Source organism: Triticum dicoccoides, chromosome 2B, assembly GCF_002162155.2.
Source record: "Triticum dicoccoides isolate Atlit2015 ecotype Zavitan chromosome 2B, WEW_v2.0, whole genome shotgun sequence".
Taxonomy (NCBI): Eukaryota; Viridiplantae; Streptophyta; class Magnoliopsida; order Poales; family Poaceae; genus Triticum; species Triticum dicoccoides.
In genome coordinates, this window is record NC_041383.1 from 507,093,230 (window position 1) to 507,117,412 (window position 24,183).

The 24,183-nt window shown below is 50.9% G+C and overlaps 1 protein-coding gene across 1 annotated transcript; it reads right to left on the reverse strand.

The window, feature by feature from the left end:
• Positions 1-237: 237 nt before the first annotated feature.
• LOC119364521 (probable inactive receptor kinase RLK902) lies at positions 238-2,782 on the reverse strand. Its single transcript, XM_037630001.1, has 2 exons — positions 1,301-2,782; positions 238-1,202 (listed from the first exon to the last, which is right to left on the reverse strand). The coding sequence occupies exons 1-2, from the start codon at positions 2,637-2,639 to the stop codon at positions 538-540; spliced, it is 2,004 nt and encodes a 667-aa protein (XP_037485898.1). The 5' UTR covers positions 2,640-2,782; the 3' UTR covers positions 238-537.
• Positions 2,783-24,183: the final 21,401 nt, after the last annotated feature.

The window sequence follows — 24,183 nt, forward strand, 5'->3', positions numbered from 1 at the left end:
GTCGTGGAAAAGTCGTACCAAGGCGTAACAAACTGACGTGACACTTGACATGACATTTACAGTGGCCAATGCGTGTTACTGCCCGAAGATCATGCTCGTGATTCCACTCCATTTCATGGCAAATTCAGAACACTTTCTCTTTACCGTTTCCATGCAGGGGAAGTACTATAGTACTAGTAGCACAAAGGCAGCTGTTTTCTTCGGGTAAATGATTGTTAATTAGGTGACGCGCGCACGATCGCAACAAAATCAACCCCATGATGATGTAATTACATACTCTGTCTGTCCGAACCAGTAGTGCCTCTCCTATCGCCAGCATCCCTCAACACACGCAGCTAATCCAAAGAATTCGTAACAAGGAAGAAGAATCAAGAAATTCATGAAACTTCAAAAAAAAAGTAGAAAGCACACGGTGGTAAATAAGTAATGCCCTAAAGACACACGCAAGAAGACAAGATTCTCTTTTCTTCAGAATCTTCTTCCGTAAATTACCGAACGGTCGCCATGCTGGGTGACACGAACCGAGGCGATCGAGCCTCAGCTCTCTCGGATCGACCCGGCCGGCTTGAGCGGCCGATCGTCGGCCTCATCGACCGAGATGCTCCGGCCAGGCCGTGGCATCGACGACGCCGACCCCGGGTCGGCGAGCTCCTGGATGCGGACGACGATCTCCGGCATCGCCGGTCGCTGGTCGGGCACCGGCACGGTGCAGTCCATGGCCAGCCGCAGCATCTCCACCATCTCCTCCTCCGCGCCCGGGTGCCTCAGCAGCTCCGTGTCGAACACCTCGGACGTCCACTCCTCGCGCACAACGGACCGCGCCCACCGCGGGAGGTCCACGCCCTCGTCGTGCAGCACGGCGTTCGTCGGCGCCTTCCCCGTCAGCATCTCCAGGAGTAGCACCCCGAAGCTGTACACGTCGGCCTTCTGCGAGAGCCGCCGCGGGTCGGCGACCACCTCGGGGGCGCGGTAGCCCGCCACGCGCATCGACGGCGCGCCGGCGGGGCCGACGAGGCTCGCCAGGCCGTGGTCGGCCACACGCGCGTCCACCGACCGGCCGAGGAGTATGTTGGACGACTTGATGTTGCCGTGCGCCACCTTGGAGCCCGTCGCGTGGATGTACTCCAGGCCGCGCGCCGAGGCCAGCGCGATCCGCCTCCTCGACTCCCAGCTCAGCGGCGATCGCCCGGCGCCACGGTTGCCTGAAATTCTCACCAGTTCAGAAATTTTGATCCGATTCGGAGCAGGTTTTCGAACCAGAAAACAGAGAGAACCGGACATGAACACTGAGCGTACGTACCGTGAAGCATCGAGGAGAGGCTCCCCGTGGCGACGAACTCGTACACCATGAGCCGCTCGTCCTTGCTGAAGTAGTAGGCCTGCAGGGGCACGACGTTAGGATGGTCCAGCCCACCGATCGCCGCGATCTTGTCCCGGAACTCGCGCTCCGGCAGCGACGTCTCCTTGAGACGCTTCACCGCCACCGCGGGCGCCGTCTCCAGCGCGGCCTTGTACGTGGTACCGTACGTGCCCTTGCCAAGAACCTCGGCGGACGCGCGGAGCAGGTCCTCCAGATCGTACGGCCTCGGCACCCTCCCGAAGAAGAAAAGCTTCTTCCGCCCCACGGAGACGGGGGCGACCGGAGGCGGCATTGAAGCGGGCGGAGGCGGCCGCGCGTCGGAGACCCGAGGAGTGTAGCTATTCGGGCTCATTGCCTCTTTGCTGTGCAGGGCCAGCTCCGCCGCGACGGCGTCCTGGCTGCGGTAGGTTCTTCTTGGCTTGCGGCGCAGGGCGCCACAGGCAATGACCAGAACAGCGGCGATAAGCAGGAAGCCCAAAGCGCAGCCGATCACAATGCCCGCGATGGCACCGCCGGCGAGGTGTCGCCGGCCACGGCCGTTTCCCGCGACCACGGCTTCGGGGGCAACCGTGGGAGGCTGGGACGGTGGTTGGGTAGATGGTGTTCGACACGGTGGGAGGGGCTTGCCACACAGTGTCGTGCCGAGGAAAGATGTGGCGGGCATGCCGCCGAAGCCTTTCGGAACCTCGCCGGTGAGGTCGTTGAAGGAGACGTTAAAAGACAAGAGGGATGGCATGTCGACGTTCGGCAGCTCTTTGGTGAAGAGGTTGCCCTCCAAGAAGAGCAGCTGCAGCTTCCCGCTCTTGGCAATGGCGGGCGGTATTCTCCCGGAGAGCCGGTTTTCAGCGAGATTTAGCTGCGTCAACGCCGGGAGGGAGAGAATCGCGGCCGGGAGCTCACCGGAGAAGTGGTTGGACTGCAGGTTGATGACCCGCAGCTTGACGCAGGAGGCCAGGTCGGCCGGCAGCGGGCCGGAGAGCGCGTTGAAGCGCAGAGACAGCACGGTGAGCCTGGTGAGGCCGCCGAGCGCGCCGACGGGGACGGAGCCGCGGAGGCCGTCCCCGGGCAGGTGGAGCCCCGTGACTCGGCCGCCGGAGCAGACGACGCCGGTCCAAGAGCACGTCTGCCGGGACGCGTTCCAGGACACGGACGCCGACCCGAACGGCGCGATGAAGGCCTGCAGCGCCGCGGTGTCGGACGCCAGGTCCTCGGCGCCGCGCGCCGCGCCGAAGGCCACGGCCAGGAGCAACGACAGCGCGGCGGCTACCGGCGGAGGCATGGCTGCGGTGGTCCCTTCCCTGGGCCGATCACACCATGTGAGAGGGTTGGAAGAGGAGAGGTGGGGAGGGACGAAACAAGAAAGTGGAATATAGGAAAGAAGCTTCACAAATGGCTCGTTTAGCGACAAGGGAAGAAGACTTGAGGAGGGCGGGCGGACTCGCTTCCACAAAACGATGTCGCAAATCCGCAACCACATTCTTGGTCTGACTGTTCTCGACCGTCCGATGAAACGTTGGACGGCTGAGGTTTGCACGCCTGCCCGCTGCCATTGATCCTACTCCTGGTCCAGTTGACGCTGACGGTACGAGACGATGATCTGGAGCACAACTCAACTCAACAGTGCGCGAAAACGATCAGCGAAACAGTTGCTCGTTTGAATTTTGGTCAGTTGTTGCTAGCTGCTGATATCGAGATCCACTGCTTTGTAGGCCAATGTGATAAACACGAATCCCTGGCCATTTTCCTGCTGTCAGCAGACATATCCCCAGTGCAGTTCGCTTCGTGGACTGGTTCAGTTGATGATGCGTGGAGCTGTGGACGTGGACGTGGACGGCGTCGTGCAGCCGTGCGCGACGAAGTAAACCGGTCCCTGAAGGCCGGAACCGTAACTGTCGAGAGGTTTATGAGCGTTGTGTGGTGGCCTGTAAATGTCATGATGGCGTCAGGTGCAGGAAAAATTTGAGCGAGTGTGTGAGGATCGTCTGTCAGTTACCGTCCGTTGAGCGAGTAACTTCTCGGCAATGCTGAGCTAGGAACGCGCATTTCCTTCGCAAGTGCAGAATTGAATTGGCCAAACGGCCAAAACAATTAGGAATAGCCGAGAACGAATGGTGGTCAGAGCCAGTCACATCGGTCCTTCGTTTATCGACAGATTTTGCAAGCGATGGGATACAAAATTTAAGAGCCAAGTATTTTCTCGATGGTGATCTGTTGAAATGCAAACTTTTAAAAAGGGCTCCTCTATTACTTGGCAAAGTATTATGACGAGAGTTAATTCGTTAAAGCATGGTTATATCTGGCGAGTGGACAATGGACCAAATATTGCTATTTGGGAAGATGAATGAATCCCAAATTGCGAGAATAGGAACATTATTACTCCAAGAAGGGGACACCTCTATCAAGGTTCTTTGATCTTATTGCTTCCAGTCACTAGTTAATGGGATGAAGACCTGATGAGACAAATGTTATGGCCAATTAATGCTCAGCGGGCCCTTGAGATTTCTCTTTCTTTGCATGATATGTCAGATTTTATAGTGTTGAGCTAAAAAAAAAGTTCACTGTCAATCAGCTTATTTTATGGAATGAGACTACCAACACGGGAGTAAACTTCGACATACTAATGGTTCGAGACAAATTGATGTTAATCCTATTTGATCTAACATTTCGGAATTATCTTGTTCGACAAAAGTTAAAATCTTTATTTGGCGCACGTTGTATGGCACTCTCTCTTATCGTGTTACACTTGCCAATAGACATTTGAAAGTATTGCTCCAATGCCCATCTTCTTCTCATGAGTCAGAAGGTACAAAGCACCTATTATTTCAGTGCCAGAAAGCTAAGGACGTATGGAGTAAGCTCGGGATGGATAAAGTGATTAAAGGAGCCTGTGAAAGATCGTGCATGTGAGGCTTTCATTGAGTTCTTACTTCTGCTACCAGACCAAGATTTCTCCATTCCGGGTCTCCAGAATGTTCGTGAATTGATAGCCATTACAACTTAGTTCTTGTGGTAGGAAAGGTGTAAACCGGTTCATGAGGGGACAACTTAAGATGTGTATCAAATTTCTATGGGGATTCTATGAGGGGACAACTTAAGATGCTCTAACGACAAATTACGTTAATGCATCTTCCCCCAACGCTACAAGTAAAAGAGGGGAATGGACTCGGCCTCCTAGGGATTTTGCAAAACTTAATATTGATGCATCTTTTGATCAAGACATGATTAAGGGCATGGCATCGTCATTAGAGATGATAAAGGGGATTTTATTGTTGGCGGAAATTTGAGAATCGAGTGGTGTGCAGATGTCCGACGGCTGAAGTTCTGGTGCTAATATTCAGCCTAAGCGTTGCGCAAAAGACGGGCGGCAACCGTCTCATTACTAATTCTGATTGTGGAGATCATTGATACCATGAAGAATGGAGGACATTCTGTGAAAACGGCGATGGTAGTTTTTGATGATTGTTATTTTTTTGCTTGTGATTTTTCTCGTACTAGTTTCGAACATTGTAGTAGCGGAGCGAACAAAGTTGCTCATGAGTTTGTTAAGTTAGCTAGATTTTCTTCAACTAACGATTGGCTTGAGGAGCCTATGAGCGAAATTGTACTTCTCCTTACGGACGATGTAACTATTAGTATTTCGAACTAATAAAATTTAACTTTCAAAAAAAAAATGGGATACAAAATTTAAGTTCACTTCTGTTGCTTCCTCTCATTACAGAAGCTCGACGAAGTGATCCTGATTAAGCTCGACTATTGAAGTTACAACATATCATAGATGCAAACATTACACCCCGCAAAAAGAAAAAGAGATGCAAACATTACAACTGCTCTTGGCAATGGAAGTCCCAATCCTGATAGCTGGCTCTTTTTTTATGACAGTGTGGCGCCTTTGCAGAAAAGAAGTTGCCGCGCATTGACGCGTATATGGATAGCGCACATACACATCATCCAGATTAAAGATAGACGCATCAAAATACAGCACAGGGCGTGGACTTTGGTCACGCTCAAACACACGGCCATGGAGACGCTGACCTTCCGCATGGTGGGGCGCCTTCAACTGCTTTCCCATTTTGAGGACACATATTTTTCTCAGATCGTGCGGTACGTACCGTTGACTGAAAGGCATTCTGTTTGATGCAATCATGTCGCATACGCGGCTACGATCCAAGAAAAGAGATTATATGCTTTATGTTGCTGGCTAGGCCAAACTGCCGGTTTGTAAGGCCAACTCCACCGCGCGACCCCAAACGGACGTCCGTTTTGTCCGGTTTCGGTCCGTTTGGGTAGGGGTTTCGGGTCGTGTCCGGGCCTGTTCTGGGATGCGGTAGCCGTGCGCCCAGCGCGCGGCCTCATCCATTTGCCCCATCCTGTCTACGTATATTTCTTTGTAAGTTCTTAAACTTTTTCTATCATTCATTTTCAATACATAACAATACATCATCACATTTTGACTAGTAAAACAAGGCCAAAAAAATAAGAACCACAAGAATACATTTGAGAAGATACCCAACTTCCATAACTGCTCCCTTGAGTTGGGTTAGCGCCTTCTCGATGCACTCATTGTTGATCTGTGGAGGAGGCACGACGTTGCCCCCTCCTTTCTTCTTCAAGCCAGAAGTCGACGTTGCTTCCTCACACGTAGTATCGTGCCTTGTTGCTTCTTCGCACGTAGTATCGTGCCTAGACTCTAATCTAGCAACAAATGCACTTGTCTCATCTAAAGCTTCTAAGCTAGCTAAAAGTGCACGAACATGCACTACATTTCGCTCTATCAACATATCGATGTACTCTTCTTTCCAATACCAAAACTTGCATCCTCTCTACACAAAAAAACTTAAAGTTAGCACCACTAGTCTAATCCAAGAGCACAAACATGCACTGAAGCTAAAAGAGCACATACCCCATCGTTTAAGCACTTGATGAACACCATCCGGAATGCTCCGGCGTTGTAGACACGCGGCGCACGACCACCCTTGGGCAGTGGTCGCACTTGATGAGGGGCAATGGTGCGCTGACGAGTTTTTGGGCAAGCACCGAGCCCAACCGGCCGCCATTCACGTATCTGCCGGCGGACACCGGCGGTGCAGATCCGAGCGGCTAGAGGACGAGCCACTGCCTGCATGTGGCCTTGCGGCCCTGCCAGGGCCTTCCGGCAAGGTGCCCGGCCAGACCATGGCGCCGCCCGGCCTCCGACAGCCGGGCGAGCTCAAGACCGACCGGATCCGCCCCAAATCCGGCCGGCGGGTGCGCAAACAAGGTGGCCGTGCTTGGGTAGCTCGACGGCGACGAAAGGAACGGGCTGGGCAAGCGCGCGTCCAAGGTGCACGGCTGCAATGGCAGCGGGCGGCCGTCGGCAGCGAGGGGGAGAGAGAGGGGAAGAGTGTGGAAGAGTGGGATGGATGCGACCGAAGGGAGGAGGGGGGCGGATAGAAAAAGGCCCGTCCTGTGCCACCGACGGGCGGGCCAGGGGAGGACATGCGCAGACGACCCGCGCGTCCGCATGGTGTCCGTTTCACCCCAAAAGCGGCGCAAACTTGGGCCGCGGATGGGTCGAAAGCGGACACAAAACGGACAAAAGCTGTTTGCGCCCGCGCGCTGTGCCGCCTCCTTTGTCTCTTTTACCCCAAACGGACCGGGACGGACAGGATAGGGTCGCGCGGTGCAGTTGACCTAACCTTTAGGTAAATTTTTTGCTGCACAACCAGTAGAGTATGGGTTCGAGCAAGGCGGCAATCATTTCGTCAATCAGTGGGGAGCATTGATCGCCAAACGAAATCTCAGCTGTACTACTCTACTGGCAAAAGCAAAAGCATAGACCCTATGAGATCTGATCAATGCTCCTCGATCTGGGATCATGAGATAAAAGGCGACGGTCCTAGCGACTTGTTTCTAGAAGCAACGGCCGAGCACCCCGCAGCTGCTTCATATGATCGACGATTCGACGTCAGTCGTTTTCTCCCCGCGACATGGAAGCGGTTCCCTTGACAAGGAAGTCCAGGATGCATCACGCAGAATGGCGCACAGGCTTGAAGAATTGACCGACGTTGTGTGCTGTTTGAGTTCTGCTCGTGGCATGTTCCGCGGTGGCGGTGAAACCATCGATGCCAGTTCGGCGCTGCAATGCAAACGAGTTCGGTGATTGCTGATGGTGGTTAGTCCATCGGCCGTCATCGTTCTGTTGTGCTGATATAGCCCGCTGCAACGTACAGTACTGCCGTCTCTCTCCGATCTTGGCGCACGCCGTGCGCGCCGGTGGCTTGGGGTGTGACCGTCCTTGTGCCCACTTTTAAGTAGGGCGCTTTTTTGACCGCAGTTTTTTTTTAACATCAGTACAGACACAAGCGCTCATATACACGAGCATACACTCACCCATATGAATGCACACACGCACATCCTACCCTTATGAACGCACACACGCACACCCAACCCCTATGAGCACCTCCGAAAGACTGAGCCGGCATATCATCTTGAAATTTACAAAGTCACCGTAGACACCTCGTCATCGACGGGAACGTCTTCTCCCACTGAATGCGCATCGCCGGAAATCCTGAAATAAATCCAGGAATAAATGCGAGCACCAGGATTTGAACCCTGGTGGGCTGAAGATACCACAGTCCCTCTAACCATCCAACCACAGGTTGGTTCACGACCGCAGGGTTGGATTTACATGATGTTTCACAGCAGATTGGTTCGTGACCGGTAAAGTCACTACTGAATAATTCTCAAAGAAGACTCACTACTGAATAATAGCCTCATAAAGAATAATAGTCTTCTCGAGGACTAAATTGCAAAAAAACATCACAATTGGGACAAAAAATGCCGAAAACCACCAAAGAACTAAAAGTTTGCAAGAACCATAGTTTTTGGTTAAAAGTTTGCAGAAAACACTAAATGTGGGATACCCGGTAAGCGGGTCCCACTGTCAGTGCCCCCGCGGCGTGGGTGGACGGCACCGCGCGAATGACCGTTAGATGGTGCCTTTTAACCGTCCCGTCGGCTGGTTCGAATCCACCCCCTGCCCGCGTGAATCCTTTCCTCTCTGTCTCTGCCCTAGCCGCCGTGCTCACTGTCACCACCGCCCATCACTGCGTCGCTCACTATCGCCGCCGCCCGCCGTGGTCTCCTGGAACAGCGGGAAACGGGCTCCGAATCGCCGCTCTCTGAGCAGCACTACTCGGAACATATATGTGTGAACCAAGGTTAGGGTTTCGAATTGGGGATTTCTTGTTTGTTTGCTCTGATTTGGCTGACCTATTGGATGATTTGTTTTTCGTTGTTGTTCTAGTGCCCAGCCACAACCGAGGACATGGATTGGTGTGGCATCGATGATACAAGAAATATCCTATGCCGCCACAACAAGCCGGCTGAGAAGATGGTTGCATTTGACCGGCAGCAATCTGCGGGAGATTCTTTGGCTACGTTGAGAAGGTTAGTACAATGATTTGTTCTATTCATACTCATATATGTCAACAGAACAAGGTAGGTTTGTAGATCTTGGGAGCTACTTCAGTGTGAGTGTGTAGAGATTAACCACTGTAGAAATTGTGAACAAGTTTAGTGTGTGCAGATTAATCATTGTAGAAATTATTTTCAGGAAGGGTTCAATTGTGGTGTGGGTGATTGGGCTAATGCAAAATGACTTGATACAATAAAAAGGTACCTGTCGGTGTCAAAACCGGCGGATCTCGGGTAGGGGGTCCCGAACTGTGCGTCTAAGACTAATGGTAACATGAGGCTGGGGACACGATGTTTACCCAGGTTCGGACCCTCTCGATGGAGGTAATACCCTACTTCCGGCTTGATTGATCTTGAAGATATGAGTATTACAAGAGTTGATCTACCACGAGATCAGAGAGGCTAAACCCTAGAAGCTAGCCTATGGTATGATTGTTGTTGTCCTACGGACTAAACCCTCCGGTTTATATAGACACTAGAGGAGGATAGGGTTACACAGAGCCGGTTTACAGAGGAGGAGATCTACATCCGAATCGCCAAGCTTGCCTTCCACGCCAAGGAGAGTTCCATCCGGACACGGGACGAAGTCTTCTATCTTGTATCTTCATAGTCCAACAGTCCGGCCAAAGTATATAGTCCGGCTGTCCGGATACCCCCTTATCCAGGACTCCCTCAGTAGCCCATGAACCAGGCTTCAATGACGATGAGTCCAACGCGTAGGTTGTCTTCGACATTGCGAGGCGGGTTCCACCTCCGAATACTCCAAAATTAGTTCCGAACACAAGGACCGTGTCCGGCTCTGTAAGATAAATTCCATATACCACCGTAGAGAGAATAATAATCCATAAATCTAATCTGCTGACAATTCTTCGAAAAGTGACAGCACGCCATAGTCTGATTTTTATTCAAACTGTTTTTACAACTTGCTACCGCACACACCACAAGGCGGTTTCCTTGGCACGTCCTGTCAGAGCAGAGATCGTGTCCCCCTTACTACGGGATTCTCATCAATACGGGTATGGGTAATCCAACCGCGCCTGTTGGCATGACCCCGTGTTTTTAGGCAAGTCCCGAATGACCACGTTCGGGGACACTTGATATTCTTCCCCCTTTATAAAGGAGCCGAGGCCTATCCCTCTATCTCCACGCTTAGTCCTGGCCATCTCAGGCCTGGCCCTGTCGGCCCACCCAGGCCCGGCCCTAAAATCCAGGGCCTAGGCCCGATGGGCTTGCCCATGGGCCGGGCTTGGGCTTGAGTTTTGAGCCCACCAGTAGGGCCTGGACGGGCTTGGGCTTGGCATATTGGCATTTTAAGGAAGAGGCCCGGCCCACGGCCCTAAGCCCTAAGGGCTTTCTAGGGCTTTTTACCAGATGGGCCGGGCTTGGGCTTGAAAAGTAGGCCCAGTGATAGGGCTCGGGAGGGCCTGGGCCTCAGTTTTTTGCCGTGGGCTTTTTCAGGCCCGGCCCATGGCCAGATATATCCACGCTCGCACATCTCGCACCCTGAGTTCCAACACCCAAAGCTCGAGCCTAAGCACCCCAGATCTTCGATCATGTCCGGATCCGACCATCAAGGCCGATGGATGTCTTCCTCTGTCACAGAGGAGGATATTGCGAAGCTCAGGGAGGCTGAGTATTTGACCGCCGTTGTCAAGCACAGGCTTCCTGCTCCCGAACAGGTTATCCCCACTCCCGAGAGCAATGAGAGCGTCGTATTTGTCTCCCACTTCCTCCGGGGCCTGGGTCTTACTCTTGACCCCTTCGTGAGGGGGCTCATGTTCTACTACGGGCTAGATTTCCACGATCTAGCTCCGGATTCCATCCTCCACATCTCGTCGTTTATCGTTGTGTGTGAAGCCTTCCTCCACATCACCCCCCACTTCGGCTTATGGCTCAAGACTTTCAATGTGAAGCCGAAGATGATTGAGGGGCGACACGCAGAGTGTGGAGGCGCCATAATAAGCAGGAATGTCGATGCCCCATGGCTCGAAGGCTCCTTTCCGAAGGTATCTGATTTATGGCAACGGAGGTGGTTCTACGTCACAGCTCCTCGAGGCTCAAAGTGGGCGACCGCGCCCGCCTTCCGCTCGGGCCCTCCACCTCAACTGGCATCATGGGCCAACATGGGACTAAACTGGGGGCCCGCAAACGATGTACCAATGCTACAAAGCCGCATTCGGGAGGTCCTCGAGAGGGACATTAGTCTTGTCAAAATAATCTAGGTAATGCTAGTTCGGCGGATCCTGCCGTGCAAACGTCGGCCTCTCCGGATGTGGGAATTCCATCTAGAAGGTCCGCGAACCATTCAACATTTCTTTGGCATGACGCCCAAAGGGATATATAAGTTGTTCTTCGGACCACGAATAAAGTGTCCGGACACCACCGAGGATGCGGGCCTGAGCTGCAAGCGCCAAGATACCCAAGTAAGTAACCCTATAACCGAACACTTTGATTATATTTGTCATAACATTGTTCTGAATACTGTCCACAACCAGGATTGTCTTAGTAAGGCGGAGAGGATCAGGTGTCCGGCCCCGCTTCCCTAAGGCTCGCCCGGTCCGGCAATGGCCATGATTCTTAAACGGACACTAAGTCAAGTGCCACCAGAGAAAGCTGAAGGGAAGAGTGGTGTGGCCGAGAGTGGGCCTCACACATTGCGCATCCACACCGGGGGAATTAACGTCTCCACGGAGGAGGAGAATCGGGGGGGGGGGGTGAATCTGAGGTTTCCTCCCCCCGCGGGAAGAAGAGGGCCACCTCCGAAGATTTGGAGATGGGGGCGCCTAAACAAGGGAAGAGAACTTCACCAAAGGGCCCTGCCTCGAGGGGCGTCCTCACCGCATAGTGCCCGCAAACGGGCCAGCCCTCCATCGAGCTGTAAGTTTAATTAAACAAGGAGCTTATTGCTCTTTTCTCTGAGAGTAATAACCATGACCTGTTTTTTGTAGTCCGGTCAGCATTTCATCTCAACAGGGCTCGTCCTCGGGGGATCTTCTTCCGGAGATGATGGAGAGTGAAACCCCACCTGCCTCTCCGTCCCGTGAAGCGGGCGACCCTGAGGTATCGTCATGGAGGAGTCCAGATCCAATGGGGCCAGAAGCTAACACTTCGGCCGCCCCGAGCCCAGCGCGTTCGGCTCCCTTGGCGGACAATGAAAAGGGTCCGGGAGAGTCCGGTGTTTAGCCGAAGACACTGACGGGCCTCCTGGAGTCAGCTGCTCTCTTGGAGGATCATCATACACTAATGGGTACGGTGTTGGAGAAAATCTCCTCCGCCACAAGCGGTTTAAACGAAGCTTTCAGGAGCTTGCTCAAAGGCTTTGAGGTAAGCCGCAAAAATACGCAGCTTTTGGTTGTACCGCACGCGATACATGCGCTCTATATAGATAGTAGCCCCTGAGACTGTGGATGCCAGCCCATGGCGGCAAACGGAGGATCACACTCCCAGATAGTGATCACACTTGTATTGATGTGCAGGTTGCTAAGGGTTCGGCAATAGATCAGGCCGCTGAATGCGCCGAATTGAGGCGGCAAATTGACGTGGTGGAGGCCGACGTCATGCTTGTGAACGAGCGATTCGAGGAGTCGTAAAGTATGCTTTCCTATATCCACATCTATTTTGGGAAATTGCAAGAAGGTTGTAATATTAATGTGATGTGATGTAGTTGTAGGCGGAGCTACTGCCGTTGAGGCCCTGAGGGCGGAGCTTGCCCTAGCCAAGGAACAAGCCCGGGTTAGCAATGCAGCTGCTCTAAAGGCAGCCGAAGAATTGAAAGCCGAATAGGCCGCTCATCTCCGAAGCAAAGAAAAGATAGCCGAGATGGCTGTGGAGCTGAGGGACGCCGTCGGCCAGTGTGAGCTTCTCAAGAGAGAGAATCAGGCGAAGGCGGCTGACCTGAAGAAGGCGCTGGACTCAGCTAAAGAGACGCGCTCTCAGATTAGAGACGCGCGGGAGGAACTTCGACAAGCCAGGGAAATCGCGGCTGGAAATCCTTATTTGTTGCAGATGAAGTTTTTAGATCCAAAGTATGCTCCATTGGTTAAACTATGGAGTGCTGCAGATGAGTATGCAGACTTGGCAAAGAGTGCGGCTGATGCAACCAAGTTGTTCAAGGACCATGAAGATAATAAAATAGAAAGACTGCTCTGGTCGCAGTTTAATGCCCCAGCGCGCTCCTTACCCTTGAGTGAGAAGATGGCTGCTATAGCCGAGCTCCATAGGCTGTCCGGCCTTGCAATGAGGTCTGTGATAGACCATCTGTGGCCGAATGGGCCGAAGCCGGACAATTACTTGGCGCCAGAGCGCAGATCGATGTTGTTGAGAGATCGGCGTGCATAGAGGGTGTGCCGATGGCTCTTGCCCGTGTGAAAACATACTGGGCGGATATGGAGGCCACCAACATTGCAACCCTGGGTCCAGCAGGAAGCCAGGACCCAGCCGAGCACTATTTTGAGCAGGTCATAGAAGGTGCCCATAGAATAGAGGCACAATGCTCAAAGAATGACATGTTTGAGTGACAATTCTATTAAGTGTAAACAATTATGTGTTTGATTATAGAGGCTATTTTTTATACTTTTTGCCTGAAAGTGTTATAATGTCTCCTGTGCGGCTGTTTATGTATGCATATAACGTGAAAGTTAGCAATCGTTTGTTTCGGCCCCCACTCACATAATGCGGGGTGTTCGAGAAAATATGCGTGAACACACTTGATCCAACGTCTTGGTCCATTAAGGAGGTGATCACACGTCGAACCAGGCAACCAGACTATATAGCTGTAACACTTTTCACTTAGCCATAGGATTTTGAAAGATGGGGCTACTATGTAGCCCCTGGTACTTCGGCGAGCGTCTGGATATGGTGCGTGTACTTGACCGGTAGACCGGTCCTTCGTTAATGTGGAGGAATCCTATAGATCCTGATGAGTCCTCGAGTGGTTGACCAGTCTCTCGCTGTATCATGACAGTCAGTTTTCGGCTTTCTCTACTGAGGTGCTCATCCAGAATAACCAGGGCACAATCGCAGTAGTTCTCCTTTGGTCGCCTTGGACGATAGAACGGAACATAAGGCAGCAAACCCAGGAGCCGGGCTAACCCAACATTTTACCAAATACATGATTCGGAGCTGATGCATATAAGGCCAAACTCATGACGCCGAACACTCCCGAAGGTATTCGGACTTTATAACATATATTGGGCTGAATAACGCCCTTGACCCTGTGGTTCCAGGTACGTGCATTGATCTGTCGTGGTAAAAAGCCTATAATGCCAGTATCCCTTATAGGTTTATGAAATACCCGTGGGATGTCGAGCAACAAGAGACAGTAAAGAAGGTTTACGCAGGGGCTTAATCTAAAGAGAAACCTGTGGGCGGGGCCTTGTTGCACGTCTGCGCCTGTGTCTCCGTTGTGTCATATCCTGGAAGGGTGTCGCACTGGTAGTGTCTGTAGGAACGAGAAAAAAAGCGTTCAAAAAGTTAGTTATGCTCGAGGAATGTTCGAGATCCGGCCTATTAATGAGGCAAGCCAAATTGTGGGCTTTTGTTACATGTTTGCAGCCCCTCGTATTATTTATGGGGACACATGTACAGCACCTAGCTCAAGTTTATCCGATCCATTGTGAAAAATGGTGTACTGGACTCGTCTAACCGTGTCCGTGGTCTTGACGACCGGTCATGCGTTCCGGTGGAAGAGGCCGCCTAGGGTCCGACAGCGGGAATTGCCGCATACTGCTCTGTGTTTCCGCTAACCGTGATGACGCCTCGTGGACCGGGCATCTTGATTTTAACGCAGGCGTAGTTCGGTATTGCGTTAAAGCAAGCAAAGGCCATTCTTCCAAGCAATGCATGATAATTGCTGCTGAAAGGGGCAATGTTGAAGAGTAGGTTCTCGCTTCTGAAGTTGTCGAGAGAACTGAATGTCACTTCTAATACGAGGGAGCCCCAGAAGTGGGCTACCACGCCTGGAATCACTCCATTGAAGGTGGCGTTATTTTGACTTATTCTGGATGGGTCTACCCCCATCTTGCGGATGGTGTCTTGATATATCAGATTAAGACTGCTGCCGCCGTCCATTAGGACGCGAGTAAGATGGTATCCATCAATTATCGGGTCGAGCACCAATGCAGCTGATCCTCCATGCTGATATTGGCCAGGTAGTCCCTGTGATCAAAAGTGATCGAGCAAGTCGCCCATGGATTGAATTGGGGGGCTACGAACTCTGTGTGAGTTACGTTTACCATGTTTACCGTTTTGACTTCCGGTGGGAATTTTTTCTGGCCCTCGGTGTTCGGCTGGCGAGGTTCGCCCTCGTCTTCACTTGGTGTTTGGCTTCCCTTGTGTTCGGCGTTTAGTTTGCCAGCCTGCTTGAAGACCCAACATTCTCTGTGGGTATGATTTGCAGGTTTTTCAGAGGTGCCATGGATTTGGCACAATCTGTCCAGGACTTTGTTTAGGCCCGATGGCCCCTCTTTACTGCCTTTGAATGGCTTCTTCCCTTGTATGGGTCGAGGGCCCCTGAATCCGGCGTTGACCGCCGTGTTGTCCGGACTATCGCCACTCCAATGCTTGTGCTTAGTGCACCGTGGCTTCCCATTGCCGTCTCGAATTTCGGATGTACCCGGGTCACCGGTGCCTCTACGGGCCAACCAGCTGTCCCTGCCTGCACAAAATCGGGTCATGAGGCTTGTTAAGGCTGCCATCATTCTCGGCTTTTCTTGGCCGAGGTGTCTGGCAAGCCACTCATCTCGGATACTGTGTTTGAAGGCCGCTAAGGCTTCGACATACGGACAATCGACAATTTGATTTTTCTTAGTGAGGAATCTGTTCCAAAGCTTGCGGGCTGAGTCTCCGGGCTGCTGTATTATGTGACTTAAATCATCCGCGTCCGGAGGCCGGACATAGGTTCCTTGAAAGTTGGCCCTGAAAGCATCCTCAAGTTCCTCCCAACTTCCAATTGAGTTTTTGGGGAGGCTTTTCAGCCAATGACGTGTTGGTCCTTTTAACTTGAGGGAGAGGTATTTGATGGCGTGGAGGTCATCCCCACGAGCCATGCGTATGTGAAGGATAAAATCTTTGATCCAGACCCCAGGGTCCGTCGTTCCGTCGTATGACTCTATATTCACGGGTTTGAATCCCTGTGGAAATTCATGATCCGGCACCTCATCGGTGAAGCACAGGGGGTGCACAGCCCCTCTGTATCTAGCCGTGTCGCAGCGTGCTGTTAGCTGTTGTTGCTCCTGGTGTTGATTCCGGACTGGTATTTGATCAGTATGATCGTTGTGGTGACCATAATCCCGCGTCGGAGCACGTCCTCTGGACTCGTAGATGGATCTAGTCGCACTGGCCTTTTTGTCCAGGAGCTCTCGTAAATCATGTGCAGTATCAGTGGATGCTCTACCGCGGCCATGAGGTGGTTGGTCCGACCTAGTGACCGTATTGTTTTTTGGCGGAATGGGCGTTGCGGCTTCCTCATCGAATTCGGGTAGCAGTTTGCCCTTTGGGTAGTTCTTCGTGTGGCGATCGTCGCCACATTTTCCTTCGGTGTCCAGCACCTTATTCCATCTTCGGTTGAGCGTATCGTGCGTGGTTTTAAGCCTTTGCTTCTGCTTCTTCAAGCTCCTCGCCATGGCCAGTAGCTTTCTCCGGAGGTTATCTTGTTCCAGACGCTTTTCTGGGATGATGAATGCGTCGTCAACCGGACCGTCCTCCTCTTTGGAGGTAGTGTGATGAGTTCGGCCTTCTGGATCGCTATGACCTGGCGTCTGCTCCGGGCTGTGTTCGGCGTGACCTGGCTTGTCCTGCTCCATCGCTGGGTCCCTATGGTCATCGTTGCCTTTGGAGTCGACCAGAGTGTCATCCTGTTTTGTGTTGTTATCACTATTTTTACTGTGACTGGACTTAGAGTGGCGCATGCGCTGTTATTTTTGCTTTTGTCCGGGGGGTTTATCCTCCGTTGTGTCCTTTTTGTCACCATTGTCTTCTTTAGGCGTATCCACCATGTAGATGTTTTATGATGAAGTGGCAGTCCAGCGCCCTGTGGGTGGTGGTTCCAGGTCCTCCCCTACATCGACGTCCATACCATCGATGTTGTTGGAGTCGACGTCAAGCGTGTCTGTTAGGTCATCGACAGTGGCTATAAAGTGGGTGGTGGGTGGGTCGCGATTCTCTTCGTCCTCCATATCCCACACGGGCCGGATACAGTCCGGCCAAGAGTCTCCTGATAAAGAGAGATATTTTAACGAATTTAGCACATCACCAAAGGGGGAGTGCTGGAAGATATCCGCAGCGGTGAATTCCATTATTGGAGCCCAATCGGACTCGGTGGGTCTGGATGCACGCGGTTTGGAGCCCACGCCCGGACATAGGTCCGAGGGCCCGGAGATACAGATTTCCCTAGGAGAGGAGTCTGCGTTCGGCCCTAACACCGATGGGTGTGCGGCTTCAGGGGCGGAGTCCATCCACCCGTCCTCGGGAGGCACAATTTGCTCTGGACCGAAGTCCAGAGCGGTAGCAGGTGCGATATTCTGAATACTGTCTGACGGAAGATCTAAGCCATGCGCATGGCGATCGTTCGACGCTCCTGACATGGGCTCGAATCCGTCGAAGATCAAATCTCCACGGATATCGGCAGTGTAGTTTAGGTTCCCGAACCTGACCTGACGGCCAGGGGTGTAGCTATCGATCTGCTCTAGATGGCCAAGCGAGTTGGCCCGCAGTGCGAAGCTGCCGAACACAAAAATCTGTCCGGGGAGAAAAGTTTCACCCTGGATGGAGTTGTTGAAGGTTGGAGAAGCCATCGAGCCTTACAGTGACGAGACAGAGGAACTCTCAATGAAAGCACCAATGTCGGTGTCAAAACCGGTGGATCTCGGGTAGGGGGTCCCGAACTGTGCGTCTAAGGCTAATGGTAATAGGAGGCTGCGGACACGATGTTTACCCAGGTTCGGGCCCTCTCGATGGAGGTAATACCCTACTTCCTGCTTGATTGATCTTGATGATATGAGTATTACAAGAGTTGATCTACCATGAGATCAGAGAGGCTAAACCCTAGAAGCTAGCCTATGGTATGATTGTTGTTGTCCTACGGACTAAACCCTCCGGTTTATATAGACACCGGAGGGGGCTAGGGTTACACAGAGGAGGAGATCTACATCTGAATCGCCAAGCTTGCCTTCCACGCCAAGGAGAGTCCCATCCGGACACGTGACGAAGTGTTCTATCTTGTATCTTCATAGTCCAACAGTCCGGCCAAAGTATATAGTCCGGCTGACCGGATACCCCCTTATCCAGGACTCCCTCAGTACCGAACAAGCTTTGCGATGATCATGAGAATAGCAAGGTAGAAAATATTGTTAAAGCATATCGGTTGTCCCAACTTAGCAGAAGAAAAGGAGCCATTAAAGGAGAAATATGTGTTGAACATGAAGTTTACCAAAGATTGATGTGAATCTACTACTCCCTCCATTCCTATATATAGTGTGTATTAGTTTCTTGCAAGAATTCCACAATGTAGTGCATATGAAGCACTTTGGACAAGAATTACCCCTAGCTTTTCATTGGAGGTGCAGCACATCCACATGCCTATGTACAGAGAGTGTGCATGCAGGGTTATTATGGTCTAAAAGTACACTCCACGTCATGCCTTGGTCTTGGAGCCTCAAACCATGTGCACTACATATTAGAATAGAGGGAGTACTTTTTTTTGCAAATGCATAAAAGACGTGTGTATAATTGTATTGATAGAAGGAATATTTTGTAGCAGTTACAGATGTTCGCTCGTAAGTGCATACACGACAGCCGAGTGAGCGAGACACACAGGCGCAGCCAAGCTAAGGGGTTCGCGGTTCTAAGTGCCCTTTGGAGGAGAAGTCAGACGACTAGGAGCTAGAGGACGAGGGGCTCTATTTCAATTAGAGGAAGGGGGCGTTACCGATGGAGTAGGCCTCGTCCCCAGCATTTCAGGGGTCATAACAACTCTTGAGCCACCAAGGCTCTCCAGGAAGAACTTTCTCCCTTCGTAAATAACAGCTAGATCTTCATTCTCATTGAAAAGGGGATCCTCTGCTCGGCAATGCAGCTCTGGCTTGGGTGCCAGACTGCTTACACCTTCAAGACAACGTCTCCCCTCTATTCGAAGAGCCAGTGCATGTCGGGTTAGATGCTAAGATGGTCTTGAAGAAAGTAGGGGGATTTTGGGATGAACTTACTACTTCGGCGGGCTTGTAATAAGACAACCCATCACAGAACCGTCGTGAGCCGAAGTTTTTCGCTATACCTTGATAGATCCCGGCCAGTGTTGTCCCAAAAGTTGCTTGTTCGTAGAAACTCTCTCGGATGGTTCGTGAGGAATCATCGGTCCCATTAAACTCAGATAGCAAGCGGGAACGCTGCTGAAGTGGTTGGACTCTTCAGTTTATAGTTGTGGCCATTACATCAATAATGGTTAGGCCGGTAGGTGCCAGGTGTGTCACGTGGGCCGCCAGTTAGGTTACCTCGTGTTGGGAAACGTTGCATGGAAAACAAAAAAATTCTATGCACACGCAAGATCTATCCATGGAGATGCATAGCAACGAGAGGGGACAGTGTGTCTACGTACCCTCGTAGACTGTAAGTGGAAGCGTTTAATAACGCGTTTGATGTAGTCGAACTTCTTCGTGCTCCAACCGATCAAGTATCAAACGTACGGCACATTTGCGTTCAACAGCGTTCAGTTCGGTGAAGTCCTCTGCCTTCTGTTGGAAATATGCCCTAGAGGCAATAATAAAATGGTTATTATTATATTTCCTTGTTCATGATAATTGTCTGTTGTTCATGCTATAATTGTATTAACCAGAAACCGTAATAGATGTGTGAATGCATAGACCGTAATATGTCCCTAGTAAGCCTCTAGTTGACTAGTTCGTTGATCAATAGATGGTTGTGGTTTCCTGATCATAGACATTGGATGCCATTGATAATAGGATCACATCATTAGGAGAATGATGTGATGGACAAGACCCAATCCTAAGCATAGCACAAGATCGTGTAGTTCGTTTGCTAAGAGCTTTTCTAATGTCAAGTATCATTTCGTTAGACCATGGGATTGTGAAACTCTCGGATACCGTAGGAATGCTTTGGGTGCGCCATACGTCACAATGTAGTCGGGTGGCTATAAAGGTGCACTACAGGTATCTCCGAAAGTGTCTGTTGGGTTGGCATGAATCGAGACTGGGATTTGTCACTCCGTATGACGGAGAGGTATCTCTGGGCCCACTCGGTAATGCATCATCATAATGAGCTCAATGTGACTAAGGAGTTAGTCGCGGGATCATGCGTTACGGAATGAGTAAAGAGACTTACCGATAACGAGATTGAATGAGGTATGGGGATACCGACGATCGAATCTCGGGCAAGTATCATACGGGTGGACAAAGGGAATTGTATACGAGATTGATTGAATCCCCCAAATCGTGGTTCATCCGATGAGATCATCATGGAACATGTGGGAGCCAACATGGGTATCCAGATCCCACTGTTGGTTATTGGCCGGAGAGATGTCTCGGTCATGTCTGCATGGTTCCTGAACCCGTAGGGTATACACATTTAAGGTTCGGTGACACTAGAGTTGTTATGGGAAATAGTGTGTGGTTGATGAAGGTTGTTCGGAGTCTCGAATGAGATCCCAGACGTCATGAGGAGTTCCAAAATGGTCCGGAGGTAAAGATTTATATATGGGAAATCCAGTTTCAGTCACCGGAATGGTTTCGGGGGTTATCGGTATTGTGCCGGGACCACTGAAAGGTGTCCGGGGGTCCACCGGGTGGGGCCACCCACCCCTGGGGACTTAATGGTCTGAACAAGGGTGAGAACCAGCCCTCTAGTGGGCTGCTGCGCCCCCAAGGGCCCAAGGTGCCTAGGGTTGGAAACCCTAGGGGGTGGTGGCGCCTCCCACCAAACTTGGGGGGCAAGTCCCCCCTTGGCCATCGCCCCCCTTGTAGATGGGATCTAAGGGGGACGGCCCCCTCTCTCCTTCCCATATAAATAGTGGGGGGGGGGGGGTAGGAGGGCTGCCGCACACTTCCCCTAGCGCACCCCCTCCCTCCTCCAACACTTCCTCCTCCTCCGTAGAGCTTGGCGAAGCCCTGCAGAAAAACCACAAGCTCCACCACCACGCCGTCGTGCTGCCGGAGCTCTCCCTCAACCTATCTTTCCCCCTTGCTGGATCAAGAAGGAGGAGACGTCCCCGGGATGTACATGTGTTGAATGCGGAGGCGTCGTCCGTTCGGTGCTAGATCGGATCTTCCGCAATTTGAATCGCCGCGAGTACGACTCCATCAACCGTGTTCTTGTAATGCTTCCGCTTAGAGATCTTCAAGGGTATGAAGATGCACTCCCTCTCTCTCTTGTTGCTAGCATCCTAGATTGATCTTGGTGATACGTAGGAATTTTTTTGAATTATTGCTACGTTCCCCAATAGTGGCATCATGAGCTAGGTCTATGCGTAGATTCTATGCACGAGTAGAACACAAGTAGTAGTGGGCGATGGTTTGTTCAATTTGCTTACCATTACTAGTCCTATCTTGATTTGGCGGCATTGCGGGATGAAGCGGCCCAGACCGACCTTACACGTACGCTGTCGGCGTCCTGGGAATGGGGGTCCCCAGACTTGCCTGACTGCGGCCTGCGGCGTGGCTCAAGTGGTCAGATGGCGCAAGGCTTCCTCAGGAGCGGCCTCACCAGGCAGGCTCGCGAGGAGGCGGAGAGATCAAGGAGAGGGTACCTCGCGAGGTGCTCGTGACGCAAGCCATGACGATCGAGATCAGGTGGGTGCCAGGCGGGCGTCAGCCTGCACAGTGTCCTTGTTTCCTCTTTGGTGCAAAGGGGGCAAACACAGGTGAAAGCACAAGTGCTCCCTAGGTGGTTTTGGTAATTAATGACAACATATCTCTTGTTGGACTAACACTTTTATCTAGTATGTTTCAGATAAGTTCAACAATGGAGTGGCATGGACTAAAGGATGTGGGAACTCCTTCAAGATGCTAAGGACAAAGGATTGGCTGAAGCTTCAAGATCAAGACTCTTCATTTTACATTTTAGTGATCCAAGATCACATTGAGTCTATAGGAAAAGCCAATACTATCAAGGAGGAATGAGGTGTTGCTTAATGAGCCTCTTGCTTCAAAGTGCTTAGTGATATGCTCCAAATACCCTCAACTACTTTCCCACTTCCACACATATGTCCTAAACCTAAAGTCAAACTCGGCCCCACTGATTCTTTCTATCCGGCGCCACCGAGTTTGGATGTCTTAGCCACTGCCACAAACCCTAGGCAAATCGGTCTCACCGATAGGGATCTCGGTCTCACCGAGATGGGATTGTAATCTCTCTGTGTATGTCCATTATCAAAATCGGTCTCACCGAGTTTGAGCAATCGGTACTACCGAGATTACAATGCAAAGTCTCTGGTTAACTTATTATCAAAATCGGTCCCACCGAGTTTGATAATCGGTCAAACCGAGTTTGCCTGACCAACTCTCTGGAAAGCTTATTACCAAAATCGGTTCCACCGAGTTTGTGTAATCGGTCTTACCGAGATTACGTTATGCCCTAACCCTAACCGAATCGGTCCCACCGAGTTGCATTCTGGTCCCACCGAAAACCCCAACGGTCACATTATTTGCTAAATCAGTCTGACCGAGTTTAACGATTCGGTCCCACCGAGTTTGGTAGATTGTGTGTAACGGTTAGATTTTGTGTGGATGCTATATATACCCCTCCACCTCCTCTTCATTCATGGAGAGAGCCATCAGACTGAACCTACACTTCCATCATCCTATTTTTGAGAGAGAACTACCTACTCATGTGTTGAGGCCAAGATATTCCATTCCTACCATATGAATCTTGATCTCTAGCCTTCCCCAAGTTGCTTTCCACTCAAACCCTCTTTCCACCAGATCCAAATCCTATGAGAGAGAGTTGAGTGTTGGGGAGACTATCATTTGAAGCACAAGAGCAAGGAGTTCATCATCAACGCGCCATTTGTTACTTCTTGGAGAGTGGTGTCTCCTAGATTAGCTAGGTGTCACTTGGGAGCCTCCGACAAGATTGTGGAGTTGAACCAAGGAGTTTGTAAGGGCAAGGAGATCGCCTACTTCATGAAGATCTACCGCTAGTGAGGCAAGTCCTTCGTGGGCAACAGCCATGGTGGGATAGACAAGGTTGCTTCTTTGTGGACCCTTCGTGGGTGGAGCCCTCTGTGGACTCGCACAACCGTTACCCTTCATGGGTTGAAGTCTCCATCAACGTGGATGTACGATAGCACCACCTATCAGAACGACGCCAAAAACATCTGTGTCTCAAATTGCGTTTGAATCCTCCAAAACCCTTCCCTTTACATTCTTGCAAGTTGCATGCTTTACTTTCTGCTGCTCATATACTCTTTGCATGCTTGCTTGCTATGTGTTGTGAATGTTAAACTTGTGCCTAAACTCCACTCAAATTTAAAAAGGCTAAAAACTGCAACTTTGGCTCTTAGTGTCTAATCACCCCCCTCTAGACACCTCTTCTCAGGGTCCTACAAGTGGTATCAGAGCATTGGTCTCCATTGCTTTGGTTTAATCACCATTGGAGGAAGATGGATGAGTCTACTTTGGGGAGTCTTAGACATAGAGTGCCTATTCTTGATGGAGAGTATTTTCGTGAGTGGAAAAATGAGATGCTTGTAATTTTCAATCAATATCATTTGAACAAGTACATTGCTAGTCCTTGTGCACCTTGTGTTGATCCTATGCATCCTACACTTGATGAGTCAATTGACATGATTAGGAATGTTAGAACTGTTAATATTATCACTAGAGGCTTGCCTAAAAACTTGATTATAAAAGTGCCTACTCTTGAGTGTGCCTACACTATATGGAAATTTCTTGAGGAACGATTTCCTGATTATTCTTTGAAAAATCTTGATGAAATTCTCCATAAGTCTATTGCTTTGAGTAAAATGAATACTAGTGATCCTATGTTTGGTGATCGTCTATTTGAGCTTACAAACCTTATGCGTGCCAAAGGAAATGTTGGTATTATTAGTGATATTATTTCCGAAGCTATAAGAATTCATAGACAAGATTATTGTCAAACTCATTCTAATGAATCACCCTCTCTAGGATTTGATCCACCACATGACGATGTTGAACATGGATACTATGATGAGGATGATGATAGTGACTTTGATCTTGATGATGCAATGAGACATTTTGGTCTTATGGCAAATCTTCGGGGATATATGTCAGGAGGAAAGGAATGGGTCCTTGACAGTGGATGTACCGATCACATGACCGGAGATAAAGACATGTTTCGTGAGCTTGCTGATAATGATAGTCCTCGAAAGTATGTCACTT